Here is a 20,439-nt window from a genome sequence, read left to right on the forward strand (position 1 = left end):
TGTGTATAGGATTTCCATAAAATTAATTTATATGATAATTTCCCATGTAGGCCTACATAGGGTACGTAATGAGTATGGATCATGTCATCAAACCAAATGAAGGGAACATGCTGAAAAGCAACGTTTTAATGATTAAGGTCAATAAAAACGATTTAAAAGGAGGATAGAAATGTCGCTAAATGCAACATGTTCTAATATTCACAATATCATTTCCAGCGCGCCCCCTGGTGATCAACATACACGCCTGCACAAACTGCCTCGCGCAGCTCCATTTCCGGCGTCCAATCAAGTTGCAGCGCGAGAGCGAGCCAGGTTTGTATTTATGGCTCCGGTCAAATGATCCGCTTCAGCGGTAATTCTCGTGTTTAACCGATAGAAAAGGCCGATACCGGCAAGCTATTACAGGTTTCGCCAGGGCGAAGCAGCCGTTAAATACAGGAAGTCTTAAAAGAATGAATGTTTGAGGATGGGTAAGAGATTATTTGAGTGGAGAAATGGAGGCTACATCCACGCGAGGGCCCGAAGCCACATTTAATAAACAGCAAGTCTAATTATAAAAGAAGGCAGTTAATTTCTGGTTAAAGTTTACAAATTGTTAATAAATTATATATTTCCCTATGTTAAATGTGTGTAATTTGTTAGCTTGAGCTGGGACGATGCTAAACTGCTAGCTGACTATCAAAACAAAGGCTGCCAGAAATACATACAAATAATTATATGACCAGTTATTATCGATATTAATAACATATCCAAAGCCACGTAACGTTACATATTTATTTTATTATTCACATTTTAATAAGTGTCTTTTCTAGCTGTTTAATCTAGTTTTTCTTATTAACCCGTCATTTTTAATACGATTTTTGTTGGTTCTTTGACGAATTAATTTTTGTTCCTCTTTTGTAAGTGTACTTCTTGCTTCTCTTTGGATAAAAATCTCTGCTAATTTTTTGTAATGTTTTATAAATATTGTACATATGGTTATTCAGTGTTATTTTTAATACTGCTTTTAATGCTCTGGGGAGTTTTCTAGTTGCTGTGGGTCATGAGTAAATATATTTGCTCATTATAAAGCTGTAGTTGGAATAAATGTCTTAACCCCCATTGTCCTGTTTGTGTTTTCAGATGGACGGAGACAGCAGCACCACAGATACCACTCAGTTAGGAATAACTGGAGAGTATGTGACAGGAGGGACATATGTCTTGCAGACCCAGGATGGTATGGACATGATCTCACCATAAATCATTATTCTGTGTTGGAGATAATGAGAAAAGTTGTTATTATGAGTTAAGTAGCAGTAGTTTGTCCATTGTAATGTTTTTTTTTTTCTTTTCTTTTTTTTTGCAGATGATGGGGATGAAAGTTACAATGACCATGAGGATGGCAACGGCAGTAAAGACCATTTCCGAGAGCAGGACATCTACCTTCCCATCGCAAATGTTGCCCGCATCATGAAGAATGCCATCCCACAGACCGGAAAGGTAATATTAGAGAAATTAAAATTGTTTCCAGGTATGGAGAACTCATAATAACTCTGATATGTTTATAAAACTGTCAATATAAAACTGATATGTTTTCAATATATTTTATGAGCTAGAATTTGTCCTTTTGGAATGCATCTATAGAAATCTTATGTAGGAGTAACCTTGATCTCTTCCGTCTTCTCTCTTTATAAACAGATAGCAAAGGATGCAAAAGAGTGTGTGCAGGAGTGTGTGAGCGAGTTCATAAGCTTCATCACATCTGAGGCCAGCGAGCGATGTCATCAAGAGAAACGCAAGACCATAAACGGAGAGGACATCCTGTTTGCTATGTCCACTCTGGGTTTTGACATGTACTTGGAGCCGCTTAAAAACTACCTGCAGAAATTCAGAGAGGTATTATTCACTTACATATGCAAAATTAATAATACATTATTTTGCACTTTTAAAATAGAATATTGTAGAATGTCGTTTTTAGAAAAGCACTACCTGCATGTGTCATCATGAATATCAGTTTTAGAGCACAAATTGTGGTTAGAGGTGAAGTAACATATTCATGTTTCCAAGGCTATGAAGGGTGAGAAAGGATTCACTCCGGTTACAGTCAGCGAAGGCCCTGGAGAAGAGCTTACAGATGACAGTTTCAGTAAGTGCAGTCTCTTTCATTCATATAGCTTATATATTCTTGTGCAGAAAATTTGATGCAGTCGAAACGTACAGCATTATTCTCTTGCTTATTTATAGCTTTTAGTGTATTAAAAGGTCTACATAATGAATTAATGCTGAGTTACTTTGAACTTCCAGCCGGTCAGTTGCCTGCAGGATTGATCACTGCTGATAGCCAGCAACAGAATGTGATGGTATATACCACCTCATACCAGCAGGTTAGTATGTTAAACAACAGATATATGACTGAAGATTCCTGATGACACTGAACCATTTACTGTTGTAAGATTTTAGTTATGCTCACTATTTAAACCATGTTTTTTTTCTATGATCCTTTAGATCCCTGGCGTTCAGCAGATACAATTCTCATGACCGAAGACTGTCCCAACTTAAATCTAGTAGCCTGTCCAGTGTCTAGACAGACTTATCTCTTGCCTTGCAAAATTTTCAGGTCAGTGCAAGAAGACCAAGAGATGCCTGGGTACCAGAACAGGAACAAAAGTGCCTGTTGTCAGGAGGATGATTTGATCTTAAGTGATGTCTTGTAATTCATTCAGTATTATATATTTAGGCCAGTTTGTTTTGAATGGTCTACTTGGTACAGGCCGAACCAAATTATGACTTTTGGGAGGGGGTTCCTTGTATTTAATATTTTCTTAGAGTTTGGGATTGTGCAGTTGGAAGCTAGAAGGGGAATCAAGGGAATTTTCATTTGATTTGACATTTGGTCTTAATTAACCTATTGAACTGACATTGTTATGCTGATTCTTTGAATAAAAAAAAGGGATCCATATTTGTTTGAATGTCGTTTAAGTATGTCTTAAAAATCCCCCAAGAATTTTACAAAAGCTGATGAAAATGGTCAAGATCAAAATTAATTTGAACAGATGTATGCCTTGTCATAACAGTATTTCCAACTAAACTTTATTGCAATAAATTTTTTTAGTAAACTTTAGTCTACACAAGAAGGCCATAATGGGAGTGTACATCAAAAAATGTTCGATTTGTTACTGAAATGTTGTGGACCAAAATGTGTAAAAAAAAAAAAAAAAAAAGGCTTTCCAAGATTGTCAAAGTTTATTTAGCAATCAAGAAAGGGTTGTGGAAATGTTAAGAGCTCGGTTAAAAATAGTTAGGTTAGTGATATACTAATGGAACATTAATACATATATATATAGTCTCTAATGTAATGTATGTAACTGCATAAGCGATTTCTATAAATGGGATATTAAATATCCCTCAGTAGACAGATTATACTTATTATACTGGTGGTGGATGAGGAGATGCCCCCTGATGCGTTAAGTGCTTAAAAAAGCGCTATATAAATGCAAGGAGCTATTATTATTTGTGTATGGTAAATGTGTATTACTATCTTTACCGTAATTAATGCACTGAATGTTTAACCCAAATTGCAGAATTTATGCTAATTTATTGCAAAATGTAGGATGTCTTAGTAGTTGTTTTTGTAATGGTAACAAAACAGAATAATTTCCTGAATTGTTCTAGAACTTATTCTATATAAAACGGCATTGCAATTTTGGACAGTATTAAGACACAGAAAAAAAAGTTTACTCCAGTTATGCTATAAAAGTCTTTTTAGGAGTAAGAATTGGACCGCTTTTGAAAAATAAAAATAACGCAATCAAAAATTAGCTCAGTCGAATGAAAAAACTGAAATGAAGGGCTCTCTGGTGGAGCTGTTTATGTTTCAACTACTATCAATTATGCAGTTCCTAAAAATACAGGAGCCTATTTTAAGAAACATACATGCAGTTTAAGATATGGGGAAGCAGCTCCTTTTCCACTAAGGCGTGAATACATTTTGCCCACAAAAACATATTAGGGATTTGAAGGCATTAAAAAAGTGTTGCCTGTGGCTACAACAACTCATAATAAAAATAAACGTATGATCTCGGTATAAAAAGTGTTAACATAATATGTACATTTTACAATGATAATGACCTTTTTGGCTTATACTGATAAACCTAAAGCTTACAGTATAAACAAAACCATGACATTAAAAGGCAATCAAAATATCGAAAAACAGTGAACTGAGATCAGTCAGTCATCAGGAGAGTACAAGAGTAAAATGGAAAAAGGCATTGTGAAATAATCAAGAGTGAGTTGCAGTCCTGAAGTATTAGAGCTTTGGCGGTCAGTGCAGCAGCTTGCGACCCATCAGGGGTGAGAGTTCATCTGCAAGTGGTGTCAGGCTCTGCTGCTGGAGGACTGGAGTCTGCCTGGCCCGCTGACGATTTCAGTTTACTTGCATCTGCAGCATGACATATGAAGCAGTTAGGACCAGACTGTATATTGCATTGATATTATATTGCAGTGTACATTAATGTTCAGAAGTTATGAATATTTTAAAAGTTTTGTAAAATTTATATGACATGAAATTGATCAAAAGTGACAGTAAAGGCATTTATAATGTTACAAAATATTTCTGAAGGATCATGTGACACGGCTAGAGTGATGATGCTGAAAATTCTTTGCCCATCATAAGAATAAATTACATTTTAAAATGTATTATTTTAAATTATAATAATATTTCACAATATTGTTTTGTATTTTTGGTCAAATACTTGACCAATAAACATCAGCAGCATCAACAATGCTATTATAAAGGTAAGTTGGCTCTTTAATATTTCTTTAATTATTGAAATTATGATAATCATCTGGAATCTGAATAAATAAGCTTTCAATTGATGTTTGGTTTGTAAGGATAGGACAATAGTTGGCTGAGATGCAACTATTTGAAAATCTGGAAGCTGTGGATACAAAAAAAAAAAAGAAACTAGAGAAAATCAACTTTAAAGTTGTTCAAATGAAGTCCTTAGCAATGCATATTACTAACCAAAAATTAGGTTTAGATATTTTTACGGTAGGAAATTTACAAAATATCTTCATGGAACATGATCTTAATATCCTAATGATTTTTGGCATAAAAGAAAAATCGATCATTTTGACCCATACAATGCACTGAAGGCTATTGCTACAAATATACCCATGCTACTTATGACTGGTTTTGTGCTCCAGGGTCACAAATGAGGATTTGATGAAGATAAACATTAATGAGTCGAAGCTTTAGAAGTTTTTGCACACCTTGCAGCCAGCGGATCTGAGTGGCCGGACCGTAGCCCTGCTCGTTCTTGGCAGCGATACGGAAGACGACAGCAGGCCGTGCCGAGCAGTCGATGTGCGCATTGCTCAGCTGGCTTTCACTGACTGTGCATGAGGTCTTGGTGCCACGGTAGATTCGGATGAAGGCCAGCTCACCAGGTCGCTCCCCGCTGTTCCCTCGACTCTTCCTCACAGCCAAGTACATGGAATACTCTGTGATCTTCCCCGACGGAGAGGTGGGAGGCTCCCAGGTGATATGCACTGAATCTTTATCCTGAAATCATAACATAGCATCTAAACGTCTCTGAATGCAAAATGTTTGTCATCACTGAAGACTGATTGTACCTTGGTGATTTTTACAGCAGATGGCGCTCCAGGAAATCCAAGCTGGCAGGTTTTAAACTCGCTGACGGGACTGAAGTTGCCCAGGCCACGGCTGTTCAGTCCGGCCACCCGGAATTTGTATGTGACACCTGAGGCCAATTCCTGCTTCTCACGATCCTTAAAACAATGAGGACCCGGCAGCTCCCACTGTCGGGACAGAAAGTGGTGACGTAAAACACACTGTCGCAACTGGAAACCGTTACAATAAGGTGTGGTAGTATCAAACCAGTACCACACACTAACCTCACTGTCAGATGCGTTTCGACCAAACAGGGTCGAGGCCATGTCACCTTCCTCAGAAGGCAGGAAGTAGTGTGTAACCTCACAATACAGTGTTTTAAACACACCCACATCAAACCACACAGAGTCCTCAGACTGTAAGGGCACAGGGAGAAAATGTGTCAAGTGGTTTTAGGAGCTTTATACCTATATAAATACAAGAACACACTGTAACACCCTACCTGTTGGGATGGTATTAGAGAAATGTCTCGTTCTGTGAATGATAATATAAATAGTAAGAAAGGAAAACTACAGTAACAGTTGATCTATTTTCAACAGGAAGTGTGGCACTGAGATGTACTATTCAGCTTACCAGCCTTATTCATGTTTGATGGCATCACGCAAACACCTTCATGATCTTTGATTATGCACATTAAGAATACATCATCAGGTATATATATGTGACTGAACATCCATATTAAAGTACATTTCAGAAGCAGTGTTCACTTTTCTACCATTGTCACATTTTGGCCGGACGTCTGTCCATTCCTCACCTAGTTCTTTTGGCCTCAAAATGCTTTCCTAAAATAAGAAAGGCCCTGTGAGATTAATAAAAAATATCATATAGGAAACATACTACAATGCAGAAATCTGACCTGGGAAGAAGATTCTTTTTCTCTTCTGACTTTGACATCTTCATTTGGCTGGGAGTCTAGACAGAAAATGTAAATAATTATTTGAATTATAAATGATACACACAGGGTTCTTACACCTTTTCCAAAATTACATTTGAGCACAAAACAACTTGGAATAAGCTGTAATACCTATTTGTACAGATTTCTTTCTGTCTCCAGTGTCTGATGGTGTGGACTGAGATGTGATTGGCTGCAGCTGAAGCAAATAACATTCAGCCGCAGGTAGGGGCCGCCAGGCGACATGCAGCATATTAATTGTAGACTTCACAAGGAACACTGCACCAGGAGTGGAAGGCTTCTCTACACACAACAAATCAGATCTATATGATTTAAATGTTCAGATGTACACTGTTGATTTAATGACTGTATCACTCACCTGTTTCAAGGTACCACAGATCTTTGCAGCACACCTGGTAGTTATTGGACTTTTTGTATCCATCTCGCCCACTCCAGACATACAGACGAGTGCCGACGGTTACTGCACAGTGTCCAGCTCGTGCTTTCGGCCAGTGTGCATTACCCTCTTCCTGTTTGTCCAACTGTACATCTGAAGCCGATCCCTGCTGGTGTTCTTCTGGTGTCAAGTCATACCATGTCATTGTGTCTACAGTAAGCAAACCATACCAAGAGAAAACACGTAATGATAATAAAGCAATTTTAAAGATTACCTAGCTGCAAGAACCATGTAATACTCATGATCATACCAAGGTTTAGCATGGAAAGAGAGTTGGTGCAGACCCACTTGACTCCATCAGCGGCGAGTGCATCCTCTGCCTCTCCAACGGGAACCCAGCCTCCAAACACATATAACCTACAACGGGAAGATAAAGAAGAAAAAATGAGACAGTGGGAGGTAAATTAATATAAAAGACATTGGTATAACTTGGAACATCTTGACTTAACTGAAAAGTGATATTGAGAGAGGAAATGGACAATGGAGCTGTTCAGTCATGATGTCAGTATCTAGGCAAACCCAATAGGCTAATTCACCCCTAATGGATTTCTAATGGGTTTTCAGAGGAATGGTTTTGTCAACATTACATGAGGAGCCTCTGCCATTTCTCAAATGGGAATTTTGAAACCATTGTGACATGTTAAACTGCTAATTGCACTGCAAATTATTATCATTTTTGCTGAATGATACCAAATACTTATTTTTTATAAATATTCTGGTGCTGATTTCAGAAATAGTGTATGTTTTACTATAGAATGTCACACTTTGTCATAGAATTTTGTCACGATTTTCACATCAATTTAAATGATTTATGTACATCTTTAGGTGATTTACTGCATCCAAACAGTAAAAAACAAAATGCTAGATAGATTTTATTGTGCATAAACGGTTAAGTTTAAGTTACTTAACATTAAATGGAGTATTTGAACATATTTCTTTCCTCCTATGCATACTGTAAGTTAAATTATACATTTTGAATATTTTTATTTAAATATGACATTTGACTGCACTAATTGCATTTAAGCTGATACATATACGGTAATATGAAAATTAATTCTTTCTGAGTAAAAAAAAACTACATGATGGAAAGTTTAAGATACTGGTCTTTGTTATCTTTCCTATTTTAGGACCCTGAACTGAACTGAAGCTCCCTACAGTAAATCAAAAAAGAAACAGGCTATGGCTTTACTTGTTTCCAATCACATTGGAGGTGTGCAGACTCCTGGGTAGCGGCAGCTGACCACTGATTAGAGGTAATGACCAAGTCATAGTCTCTGAAATTAATGAAAACATAAGCTAATGAACTCATATAAAGAAATAAGAAATAAGTCATTCTGATAAATATGAACAAGGCCTTACCAATGTCTAGTTGCCACAAATCATTCAGTCTGTGCCCGCACATGCCCCCAAATATGTACAGCTTTGGACCACTTCCCCCTTTGCCACAGTACATCACAGAACTATGGGATTCCCTGGCTGACGGCCCTCCACCTCTGCTTTCAGGGATGTTCCAGCCTTTAACCCCAGACTGGACCTGCAGCTCCAGCTCATAGAAGTCATCTAAATACCTGTATAGAGACACAAATATCCATGTGAGTATGTATGTGTTTTTGCGTTTGACACCCATAAATGCATGTAAATATGCACACCGTGGTATATTTCCATTTGGGTCTTCACTGTCATTGGCCATTCCACCAAAAAGGTAACACTTATTAGCGTGAAGAGTGAAGCTGTGGCCAATCCGTGGGCATGGAAGTGATGCGTTCCTCGGTGGGCGTGGCTTCAGTTTCTTCCACAACCATCGACTGGCCTAAAAGAAAGAACAGATATGAAATCATGGCCTTGGCCTCCTAAAGCCATGACATGAACTATTAATTCTTTCATTTAGGTATCAACCGCTCACCTGCAGTTCATAGAGGCTGTTGGTATACTGTCCAAATTCAACCATCCCTCCGAACACCAGGATCCGTGTGCCTTCACAAACAAAGCCATGAGCGGCACAACCAGGTGGGATATCGCCTCTCACTGCCGGCAGGAACCACTGCCTAGTCACTGAAATATATGGTTTACAACTTTCATTGATCAAAGATTGTGTACATCAGCATTAAATATGGATTTTAAAAAAATCATGGAATTTCTAATTCTTTTAATGTACATAAACCAGTCAGCTTTAATGAATATGAAAACATGATAACAGAGTTTAGTAGCATTTCTAACTATTTTCGTGTATATTATTAACCAATGATTTGTTTACAGTAATCCATCAGTGATTCTATTGCTGGGTACTACATGCAATCTGAAGTCACGTCTCTATATGAGTTTTTATAAATGATGCATCCATTGTACTATGTAGTATTATTGCGGTTGGTGTCTATTTAGTGCCCTAACGTTACCTGAGTTATAAACATGCAGATTGGTCGCTATTCCCTCGTTTCCACCTCCAAACACAACCACCAGCTCTCGTATAGACACGGCCCGGTGCCCGTGCCTTGCCCTCGGAACGGGTCCAGCGTAAGACCGCACTCTTTTCCATATGGGCCCCTTATTAATCATAATAGGTTATTTCACATAGGTTTGATTTTGCACAATTGCAATCGCGTAAAGGCGGACTGCATGCAAACAATTCTTAGCGCTTTCCCGTGCGTGAAAACGTCTCTGTGATTGGCTCAACGTATGTCACGTTACCAAAAGACGACGCACTTTCGACAAATCAGCCATTTGTAGTTATTTTTCATTTCTTTTTTTTTTCTTTTTTTATAAAAAATAATATGATAGATGAATATCACGAGAAAAAAAAACTTAATTTGTAAATGTGTGCTGTAGACAAAGAAGTTACTGTTAAAAAGAAATAGTTTACTTTTAAAATATTCTACTAAAACAGATACGTCAGTGGCGATGTATTTAATATTAATAACAACCTAAAGATAAAAAAATACCAATTTGGTTTCGGAGGCATCAAAACGGCAGAAGATTCATCTACTGTCCATGAACTGTGTTTAAGTTGTAATATCTCATGTGAAACCTAGAGGTCAGCAAAAGTCTATGAGGCACAGCAAATGAGGAATGATTTTAGAAACATACCATAAACTCTAAACGTTATGGTTCATAAGTGGTAAGTGGTTGGATTCACTCAAATCTATGTCTTCTACAATGAAGTTGAAGAAGTTAAAAATATTGATTGTATGTAAAGATCCCGTTCCCAAATGATTTTATCCATGGCATGCAGATGTGCACATGCAAGAAGTTGAGGCCTTTTAACAAAAGTGTTTTAAATTGAAATGGCATTTGTTTGGTGGTGCCAGACAGTTGTTTCATGATGTATGAGTAGATCCATACATAAAGTTATATGAGAAATATAGGGCATTCTAAGTTACATTTGGAGTAAAATATGGTTTGACTGTCGTAATTGAAAAACCACGCCATGCTGTGTCTATAAAATACACTTAAAAAGAACAATGGGTTAATGTGGCCAGCTCTTCTCTGAGGTGATGACAGCTTACATTTCCTTCACTGATTTAGAGAAAAAAAATTGATTGAAAGATGGATAGAGAACAAGCTGTCAGCTACTCCTTACATAACGATATCTTTTGAATGAAAAGAGAGAGCTACAGAAGTTTCTGCGAATGACAATAAAGGAACAAAGAGGGAAAGACAAGTTAAATAAATTGCCATTCAATAATGTGTCACAGCAAAACAGGCATTCATCAGAGATTGGGAGTCTGTGGCAAATAAACAAGGAGATTGCGATGCTTATTTTCAAAATGGAAGAAAGAATGATGCCAGAGCGAGAAAGGAATGTAGCGAGGGATGCCGGAATAGAAGAATCGCTGTAGAAGTTTAGAGCTTAAACCTCATTCTGAGAACTGAAAAGTTTCACTGTTTCTCAGTCTTCGCTACAAGGAATTCCAATATTAGAGTTGGCATGATTGTGACAGAATAATTCCCATGGCAGAGCAAAAAAATGAATGATTTAATGACGAGATTGTGTCTAAAATGTTTGTTGTTTAAGACTGGCCCCTTGTAGAGTCACACTATCACTGTGTTATGGCTGGATTGCAGCATTTTAATAAAAAAATCAGAGAATTAATGAAGGGAAACCGGTTGAGTGGGTGAGGTGAAGAAGATACAGGCAGCTGGAGAGGAAGCCTTTAGGAGGGATGTACAATATGAGAATAAGAGATATGTGAAGTTGAGCTTGTTCTCATCATCTTTGAGATTGTCAGGAGAGCTTCTAGTAGTCAAGCTGCATGATGAAAGTTGTTCTATTTTGGATTCTCCCCCATTAACCCTAAAGATAAACTTCCTTTCTTAAACAATGCACTTTCCTTCCTGGCAACCTTGCAAAATAATGTAACATATTGTTTAGGTTTGAGGCAAGCTATAGAAAAACAATGTGTTCATGTAACCTAATTGTGTAATAGCATTCTTTGATATCCTTGAAACACTCATTTAGTTTTGTCTATGGAACAATGGTTTGCCATTGTAAATGAAGTACTGAACACGTTTTTGTTTACTTTTATACATTTTCTGTGGTAATTAACAGTCTGTCGGAGATGCTTAAACCATATTCCTTTGACTAAAGATTCCAAATCCTTAATACATTGGAAATTCTTGAATCAGTCTGAAGAGAGAAAGTTTCATCATCTACTTCAACTGAACTTATCTAACCTTTCTTTATTCAGGGGCATGTGAGGACAATGTATCTACTGCGATCAAAGTTACACCAGCAAGCTGACAGACCTGGTAAGAGCAGAGAACTGTTTGAAGAGATATTATTGATGAAATGCTCCATGAAATGTCCTCCTTCACTCTATAATTAAATGTGCTGAACATCCACAAGGTTGATTTCATTACATTGCATAAATCATTTCTGGTTCCTCAAATAATCTTTCAGTCAAAAGTTCTGAAAAGAATATTCTAAAGAACCCTTTTCCATTATAAAGAACATTCCATGAATGTTAAAGGTTCTTTGTGGAATGATTTCCTCAGGTCATTGTGTTTGGTCTGTGTGCGTCTCTGCACTTGTTTTAGTGGAACCTCTCTCCTGGCTTTCTGTTATATTTTCAATGTCTTTGAAAGCCACATGGCCCTTGCCTTTATTAGATTTGCTGCCTAAAAAACAAAAAACCTTTCCTGTTTGACTCATTGACAAGGCAGGCTTTACCCGTCCACAACATTTAGTTTAAAAGATGAGCCTGATATTACCAGTCAGTTGGGTTTGAATCCTATAATAAAACGCGGATTGCTTGCCAGTGGTGTTCGGGTCTGAGGATGAAACCGCCATTAAGTGACGAGGTTTGTTTGAATCCTGGCTTAGCCAGAATTTACCTTTTGATAAGACTGGGATTGGCAGATTGGAGCCACTGGGGTTTTCATTTCAGGCAGATAAGGGAAAGCTGTGGGAGATGAATGGAGTTTAAATGTAACCTGAACTGAGATTGAAGCAGATGTAAAGGATCATCTGTGTGAACTATAAAAGACTTGTATTCATACATCCCCTAAATCACCTTGAGGGCAGTTGGTGAAAAAATCAATACAATAACAATTCAGAAATGTGAAGTTCTGAGAAAAACTCAGCAATTTTTCGTTGCAGATACCACTTGGTTTTTTATAGTATTTTATAGCGAGTTATACAGTGCATTTAAGGGTGGAAGATTTGCTCTTGTGTTTTGGTCCTTCGTTATGCAACCAAGATTGCAGACATTGGTCAGCAGTGAAAAATTACTCCCACAGCTCACCGAAATGGTAAAAAAACTAACGTTTATATTCCATCCTTCATTGGTTTCAGTGCCATTATTACTAATATAATATGTCGGAATCTGGAAGAGACCTGTCAAACATATACTGAGCCTGTATATAAGGATGATAAATAATGTAACTGGAGAAAGCTAAATTATGCATAGAGGACAATATTTTAAAGTTAAAAACAACTTAATTTGTTTATTATAAGATTTTTACTTCACAAGATGTTAGTTGATGGACTGGATTTGTGTGGATTACTTGTGGATTATTGTGATGTTTTCATCAGCTGTTTGGACTCTCATTCTGGCGGCACCCATTCACTGCAGAGGATCCATTGGTGAGCAAGTAATCTACATTTGATCAAATCTTTCAATGCCGAAATAGACTCTACATCTTGGATGGCCTGCAGGTGAGTACATTTAAATTTTTACCTAATTGTTTCTAACTGTGGTGTTTTATTTGTTGAGATATTTTTATATATTTATAAAAAAAAATATTTGAAACAACAAAATGCCAGTTTTCATACACGTACATTTTTATATTTGCATAAACAGTCATTTTGCTCAGTTAAAGTTTGGCACGACCAATACAAGACAAAGCACAAGTTATATACCAGTGCTAAAATAACATTTTATTTAGTCAGTCATAACACTTACACAATACACTCTTTTACTCCCAGCTAGTAAAAAAGAGCTTCATGTTATCGGTGTAAACAAATAAGATGCACGTCAGCTCAAGAAATGAAGCTGAAGTTCTCACCAATACTAAAACACAAAAATGAAGTCACAGACTTTAGTCGTAAATAGAAAGTGCAACGCAACATAATGATCTGTAAAAAAAAATGTGTCATTTATAAGAATGAACACAATTTTAGAAAACCAAAAATCTTTCCCTGTAGATTACGAGACAATCAAAATCTCATTCACCATGAATATTTCAGATTTATTGAGTAGGCAACCTACATAAGCAGAAAATGAGCAGACTATCACTACACAACTTATCTCTTAAAACCGTATCTTTAGAAATCATTTTTTGTTTATACATTTATTTTCATGCTTCTGTATTTATCCCCATCTGGCCCCTAGGACTCCACTGGAATGCTCTGGCTTAATTTGCGCTAACAGTCAAGTTGCAAACACTGACTGGATTTGCGGGAATAGTCTAGCCCTAAAGATTGACTGGACTTTCGGGAGTTGCATGGGTCTTTCCAAGAGTTGAACCCATCTTTGGTCCGGACAGTAGCCAGCTTGGACAGGAGGGTGTTCCTCCGGATGCTGCTGTCCGAGTCCACTTTGTGTAACGTGTTTTGGGGTTTGTTCCAGCAGGGGAAACAGGCTAAGAAGTCATAGAGGAGGTGTCCGCTGAAGAGCATGTAGATCCACGGGTTACAGCAGCTGTTGAGACTCGCCAGCAGGGCAGAGAGGGTCACCGCTGCATTTTCAGAATCTGAAAAGAGAAGGATTGAGTGATGTAGCTTTGGGGTTAAAGATTTGGGCTGGTAACTGAAAGGTTGCAGGTTAAAACAGTAACATCCAGTTGAACTACATTCTGTTGTGACTTTGTAGTAGATTGGATTTCTTGTTTCTGAAAATAATTTGCTTTATTTGGTACTCTACTGGGGTGGTGTTAGCGCAGTGGATAAGACGCATGCCTGTGGTGTGGGAGACCCGGGTTCGAATCCACTGTGAACCGCCAGTGTGTCCCTGAGCAAGACACTTAACCCCTAGTTGCTCCAGAGGCGTGCGACCTCTGACATATATAGCAATTGTAAGTCGCTTTGGATAAAAGCGTCAGCTAAATGAATAAATGTAAATGTAAATGTAAACTCTTGAGACTTTGCACAGTAGGTTTATTCTCTGATTATAGGTTCTCCTGTTCAGTTATAGATAGATCAATATGCCCTGTCTTATGGAATACTGACTAAGTATTACGTTGTGTTATCAATGATTTTTCATTCCATTGTGCAAAAGTATGTCTCAAGATTGGAAGACAAACTTCCAAAAAGGCAATATTAGTTTTATATAATGAAGCATTATGCAACAGCACAGTATACACACACACACACACACTGATAGTAATGAAAAACAGTAATACAACCTCTTGAATCCTGTAATCTCAAAGGAATGCTAATGGAATTCAGAAAAGAGTCCTCTGAGAGACAGATAAGATCTTCCTGATAAACTGAAGTTCTGATCTGGAAAATACATTAAATGGAATCCAGTCTGATCTTTGGTTCTTTCTTGTTTGGTCTTTTTAGAAGTGGTTTCTAATTACTATAGAAATTGCATTAGCGTTTTCATTAGCAAGGAGATTAAAACCATGCCTGCAGTTATTTTTGGAGATGCTATTACTAGTATTCTGAATTGCCAGAATTAGGGGTTATTGGGTTATTGGGCGAATATATTGGGTTATTATTCAGCCTAGATTGCCCAACTAAGGCTCGAAATAAAACCGATGAAAGATTAGGTTGTCTTGTATTGTTTTATAATTCATTCATTTATTTATTTTTTATATATATTTAGGTTTCCAAAAGTTTTCAGTAACTACAAAATCAGATTCGCGAACGGAAATAGCATTTGCGCGAGGAGGTATCCAGCACGAGCTGCTGGATTGTTTTGTTTTATACGGTAAATAGAACAAAAAAATATATAAATACAATTAAAATGTATTATTGTAAGAATTATAAACGAAAACAAAAACTGTGTTTTGTTTATACTTTAAGATGTTTACCTAAGGTTTTAACCGCTCTAGCGCGACAAAAGACAAACTTTCACCGTTCGCGCCAGAAACTACGATTTGCGTTTTAAAACAAACTCTCAGAAATTTTTTGAATATTTTTTTAATTTAATACAGTGCTGAAATGTATTTACACGTGCCACCCTGATCAACTTACCATCCCAGGAGAAGTTTTCATCCCAGACGGACCACATTTGCACGATGAAGAACGGAGCCCAGCACACAATATACGCCAAAACAATCACGAATGTCATCTTCACTGTTCTTAGTTTGGCTCTTGAGATGATGGTGACACTGCTGACAGAGCCCTTTCCAATCATCCCGTCCTTAGTGCTGTGCAGAGTGCCTCTCTTGGTCTTGGACTTGAAGTTCTTCCAGATACTGTGGCATATGAACCCGTAGCAGATCATGAGGATGATGACAGGGAGGAGGAAGATGCCCACGGTGATCCAGGTGATGTAGGCTCGGATGCCCCACGGCTCGACGAAGTGCCCCCAGCAGTCATACACATCCGAGCCGTTCTGGATCTCACTCAGAGAGAAGATGAAGTATTGAGGGGTGCTGAGCAACAGGCTGCAGAGCCATGTGGACCCGATCATGATGTAGGCGCGCTTCGTGGGCTGCTGGAGGGTCTTCAGAGGGTGGCATATGGCGATGTAGCGGTCCAGTGTCATCATCACCATCATATAGGTGGACGCGAACATGCCTAGGACTTGGAGATGCTTGACAATCCGGCAAAGAAAGTCAGGTCCGTAAAACCTGAATGTGATCTCCCAGCAGAGCTGTGGAAGAACCTGGAAGAAAGCCACCACCAGGTCCGCGAGGCTCAGGTGCTTAATGAACAAGTGCATCCGTGAGCTCTTCTTCTTGGTGTTGTGCATTGCCAGCAGCACGCACAGATTTCCGATCACCGCAACGAGGAAGGTGACGCTTAAAACCGTGATCTCCATTTTGGCCACTTCTTCGTTCCTGCCGAACGGGTCGTTGTCGTTGTTCGCCGTGGTTTGGTTCGACTCGTTGCCCATGGTTGGGTTTGGAAACGAGATGTGATTTTCATGCGTAAAATCTTGCGCGTGCTCTCAGGTACGTGGAGAGGTGCGCGCTAGGCAGAGCTTCATTGCGCACGGATTCTCGTGCGTAAAAGGCAGCAATGGGAATTCCCTACAGAGACTTCAAGCGTGTGCACTCTTAGACTGAAGAGGACAGATGCATTTAAGTCTACAAGACGTGGATCACATTCTGGTGGTGCACATGTGCTTCAGTTGTGGTGATCTGACGCGTAAAGGTCATGACGATCGCCAGACAAGCGCTGCTTTCCTTAAATCCAGCCCCAGTGAAGAGGGTGGCAAGCTCAAGAGCCGCCCTCTCTCTTCGAATGCACGCCCCTAACCAAAAAAATCTCTTGAATCCTAAAAACAACCGTACAAGTAAAAGCAAGTATTTGTTGGGCGCGCCCTCAGTGTAACCAACGGAGCGTGTTCAGTTTAATTTATAACATACAAATATGCTTCAATCATTTATGCAAGTCAAGTCACATTTTTAATATGTGATATTAAATATAACAATACTTAATTTTCGATTGCCTGAGCATGTATGTGTATGTGTAAATAAAGAGCAAGGTGCGGCGAGGAAACAAACCATAAAATACAATTTGATTTTGGTGTAAAATGCTTACAATATATGCCTAATTGTACTTTTTTGTAAAAAAAAAAAAAAAAAAAATAGATTTGTCAATGCCATCAAATTTTGTAATAGTATATTACAGTTGCAAGGTTTTCAACAGTGATGAAGCAGGCGCTGGGTTTAATGAGCCAGATGTGGTCACTGAGAAACAGCGAGGCAAAGAAAGGTTTGTACAAAGCTTAAATCTTACTTGCAAAACACTTATGGAAAGTAAGCCTCGTTACGATGTCAGTGAAGTCACAACATTTCCACTGAAAGTCTGAGTGCAGATAACTAGCAGGTGCCTCATTACCAATGATTCACATAGCTACTTAGGCGTTTGCTTAATGGAGATTATTTGCTTAAAGCACAAATTAGTTAAGCGAGTCTCTGATGTATCTACATTTGTAAAGTTAATTAGCACATGGCCTATTTGATTGAATTTATAAACATATGTGGTATTTAGTGTATATGTACCTATTAGCAGATACATAAAAAAATTCTGTTGATTTACTTTGAAACAATTTTCACTCAGAAATTGCTAATAAACTCCACAAGTTTTACAAAAACAGAATATATTGAATTGAATTGAAAAACATGACATTTTTAAGTGGAATGACCAGTATTTTCTTTATAAAGTACTCCAATAAACTTTATTTTGTTTACAATTTTGAAGATACATATAGCATTTACCATATACAGAAAACAGGTACAGGTATAACATGTCCTGCCTAAACTTGCTGAAAAGAAGACATTTGTGAAATCCATTCCATGTTTTTTTAATCATTGTTAGATATGAAATACATTGAAATATTTCTTGTCCTTTTTCTCTCCAGTTCATTGCTGTGGAGGTGTGGTGAAGAAATAGGACACAGTCAAAAGCAATGCTAAATTATTCCAGAGTGGTTTTTACTGTGAACATTTGTGTAAAGAGGTGGATGGACTGAAAGGTTTTATGGCCTGGGGTAAGTGTCTTGAGAACTTGAAGAAGCATGGCGGTAATACAAAGTGTGACACTTAGACGACAATTTTCAGCCAGGACAGGGATTGGAGTCGTGTGGGAGTAAATGCTCGTCTGTCTCAGATGCTGATTATCTTTTTCCCCCTCTCTGTGATGAGCCTTCATTATGGATCGAGGTAATCAATAATGCTGCATGACGCATCCATTGACTGCGGTCTGCAATCGGTGTGCAATGAGGGTTCACCCTTAGAAGAGGCACATTTACATTACTTCATTTGGCAGATGCTTTTAGTCAAAGAGTCCTACAAACGAGGAATATAAAAGAACACATCATCTTGAGGTGGAAATCGTATGAAAAGCTGTTCTAGAAAGTTCAAAAACTGTTCAGAGGAGTACAAGCTAGAATAAAGATGAAAGAACGAACTTGTGAAGTAGGCTATACATAATTATGCAGTGTCCAAATAGTATTTGGAGACTTAATCACATTTGAACAATTTTGAATTGCAGATACAAATGCTGCAATAGAAAGTTAAAAGTTTAAAAAGGAGAATCAAGTAAAAATAGGGAAAAATACAGAATTAATATACAGTGCTCAAATACAAAATGATTTTGAGTCACACTTAAAAAGGTCTGCGTTCCATTGAATTATTTACAAAATATAGCATGCTGTAATAGAACGTTCAAGATTGCTCGGAGGAGTACAGGCTAGAATAGAAGAAGTAGTGAAATGTACAGAAATAATATGCAGCATCCAAATACAATTATATTAAGTATTTGAACACTTTTGAACATTCGAGTCACACATTAAAGAATATATGAATATGAATCTCTAGTTAATTGCTATATTTAATTCAGTGGAAGTGTTTTCCCAAAGATTTAATTCCTGTAACCTAAAACCTTGACAAATTGTTGAGTTTTAAAGTTGTGTAAAGCCAGCCAGTCAGAGTGGATTTTACATTTCCCAAAAATAATTCCACTAACCTAAAACTTTAATAAAGCAGAAAGGTTTTTAAGTTGCGTATTGAATGTGGGAAGTTAGTGCATGCTTTCAGAGGCTGAGCTATTTTTATTGTAATGTATGGTGGTGTCACTGGTGGGCTTGGACTGTGCAGGTCATTATATCTGAAGCGAGCAGGTCTTTGGTTGCATACAGAAACTGCATTAGTCATTTTAACAGTGTTTTCACTGTGTAGTATTTTCAGTGTAAATGTAAGTTTATACCTGTTTAGGGATTCATTATCAGCAGATGAAGTGTTGGACAGGGAGGATGTACCGTAGGCAGCACAACATCATGAACAAACAGATAAAAATACATTTGTCTCCTTATTAGAGAACATGAGGCAAGAACAGATCTAGAGATCATACATCCCTCATCTCTGTCTGTATCTCTCAGCCCACATATCTTTTAACCTTGTTACAGTGGTCTACCTTGTGTCTTCCCACAGAACAGCAGCTGTGAAGTTGACACAAGCCCATTTGCTGTTTATTGTATTGTCAGAGAGATAAAGACGTGTATGTGAAAGAAAGGAAAGAGATCTGTGCAAGTTAATAAAAGAGAATTTTAATTTCCGTCCCCATTCACAGATTCACTATGTTTTAATGTCCAATTTATATGCATAAAGCCTCAGGCGAGAAACTCAGCTTTTTCTGAAGTTTGGGATTAATGCCGTAGTTTGTGTATTTTAACAGTGTCATCTGTGATGCATTTGTTTGGGTGCCTCAGCCTGCAAGGATTAATGATCACAAAATATTAATCATTCATCTTTTCCCCTCAAAATAACAGTCAGTTGTGCAATCTTTGTGTGTGAGTGTGAGCATGTGTATGCATGCTTTTAATACAGCAGACTTGTACTTCAAAATATATAAACGTATGCAAAATGGACGTGTTCTTTTGTATATGTGATCTAAACTGCCGTTTATGAACTATGTAATTAATTTGAACTCATATTTGTGTAATTTTTGCTTCAAACACACATCAAATCATGCAAATTGGAACCAATCTGTTATTTTTGTATACTATTTATTAATAATTTGAATTAGCCTTTGTATTTGTATTTCAGTTTTCGTTTTCACTTTAGTTTAATTTTAATAGTTTTATGTGCTTTTTTATTTAGCTTTATTTATTTATTTTAAATCAAATGTAGCTTTTAGCTATTTCAGTTTAAACTTTTTAGTGTTTTTAAATGTCAAACTATACGTATTTTATTCAGTCACCTGCCAAGGCAACATTTCTAATTAATTCTTCTGTTAATTTACATTTATGTTTATCAGTTAATGTTTAGACTTATTTTTTTATTCCAGCCTAATTTAAATTGACA

At 37.5% G+C, this 20,439-nt stretch overlaps 3 protein-coding genes across 4 annotated transcripts; 1 reads left to right on the forward strand and 2 right to left on the reverse strand.

Annotated features, from left to right (window-relative positions):
* Positions 1 to 250: 250 nt before the first annotated feature.
* LOC132105601 (nuclear transcription factor Y subunit beta-like) lies at positions 251 to 2,934 on the forward strand. Of its 2 annotated transcripts, none has more exons than XM_059510841.1 (7): positions 251 to 312; positions 1,123 to 1,216; positions 1,346 to 1,479; positions 1,678 to 1,875; positions 2,047 to 2,125; positions 2,284 to 2,363; positions 2,485 to 2,934. In XM_059510841.1, exons 2-7 carry the CDS (start codon positions 1,123 to 1,125, stop codon positions 2,515 to 2,517), a joined length of 618 nt encoding a protein of 205 aa, XP_059366824.1. In that variant the 5' UTR covers positions 251 to 312; the 3' UTR covers positions 2,518 to 2,934. The 2 variants fall into 2 exon arrangements, with proteins under 2 accessions (XP_059366824.1, XP_059366825.1); XM_059510842.1 differs by lacking the exon at positions 251 to 312 and adding an exon at positions 357 to 470.
* An 896-nt stretch (positions 2,935 to 3,830) lies between these two features.
* On the reverse strand, positions 3,831 to 9,680 carry hcfc2 (host cell factor C2). The gene is made up of 15 exons (XM_059510838.1): positions 9,414 to 9,680; positions 8,924 to 9,072; positions 8,670 to 8,830; positions 8,380 to 8,588; positions 8,210 to 8,294; positions 7,271 to 7,377; positions 6,943 to 7,170; positions 6,696 to 6,866; positions 6,528 to 6,583; positions 6,426 to 6,453; positions 6,114 to 6,145; positions 5,896 to 6,027; positions 5,614 to 5,799; positions 5,251 to 5,542; positions 3,831 to 4,417 (listed from the first exon to the last, which is right to left on the reverse strand). Exons 1-15 carry the CDS (start codon positions 9,571 to 9,573, stop codon positions 4,338 to 4,340), a joined length of 2,076 nt encoding a protein of 691 aa, XP_059366821.1. The 5' UTR covers positions 9,574 to 9,680; the 3' UTR covers positions 3,831 to 4,337.
* Positions 9,681 to 13,197: 3,517 nt separating this feature from the next.
* LOC132105599 (arg8-vasotocin receptor) lies at positions 13,198 to 16,824 on the reverse strand. Its single transcript, XM_059510839.1, has 2 exons — positions 15,656 to 16,824; positions 13,198 to 14,208 (listed from the first exon to the last, which is right to left on the reverse strand). Exons 1-2 carry the CDS (start codon positions 16,521 to 16,523, stop codon positions 13,880 to 13,882), a joined length of 1,197 nt encoding a protein of 398 aa, XP_059366822.1. The 5' UTR covers positions 16,524 to 16,824; the 3' UTR covers positions 13,198 to 13,879.
* Between the last annotated feature and the right edge of the window lie 3,615 nt (positions 16,825 to 20,439).

This window comes from Carassius carassius, chromosome 26, assembly GCF_963082965.1.
Source record: "Carassius carassius chromosome 26, fCarCar2.1, whole genome shotgun sequence".
Lineage (NCBI taxonomy): Eukaryota > Metazoa > Chordata > Actinopteri > Cypriniformes > Cyprinidae > Carassius > Carassius carassius.

Bases quoted from the DNA above. Each gene is read 5' to 3' on its own strand.
- LOC132105601 (XM_059510841.1), top strand. From the start codon at position 1,123: ATGGACGGAGACAGCAGCACCACAGATACCACTCAGTTAGGAATAACT. The intron at 1,480-1,677 runs GTAATATTAGAG...CTTTATAAACAG, and splicing joins CCATCCCACAGACCGGAAAG to ATAGCAAAGGATGCAAAAGA. The intron at 2,126-2,283 runs GTAAGTGCAGTC...TTGAACTTCCAG, and splicing joins GCTTACAGATGACAGTTTCA to CCGGTCAGTTGCCTGCAGGA.
- LOC132105599 (XM_059510839.1), bottom strand. From the start codon at position 16,523: ATGGGCAACGAGTCGAACCAAACCACGGCGAACAACGACAACGACCCG. The intron at 14,209-15,655 runs GTAAGTTGATCA...TTCTCTTTTCAG, and splicing joins TGAAAACTTCTCCTGGGATG to ATTCTGAAAATGCAGCGGTG.
- hcfc2 (XM_059510838.1), bottom strand. From the start codon at position 9,573: ATGATTAATAAGGGGCCCATATGGAAAAGAGTGCGGTCTTACGCTGGA. The intron at 6,146-6,425 runs GTGAGGAATGGA...TATCATTCACAG, and splicing joins TTTGAGGCCAAAAGAACTAG to AACGAGACATTTCTCTAATA. The intron at 4,418-5,250 runs GTGTGCAAAAAC...GTCATGCTGCAG, and splicing joins TCAGATCCGCTGGCTGCAAG to ATGCAAGTAAACTGAAATCG.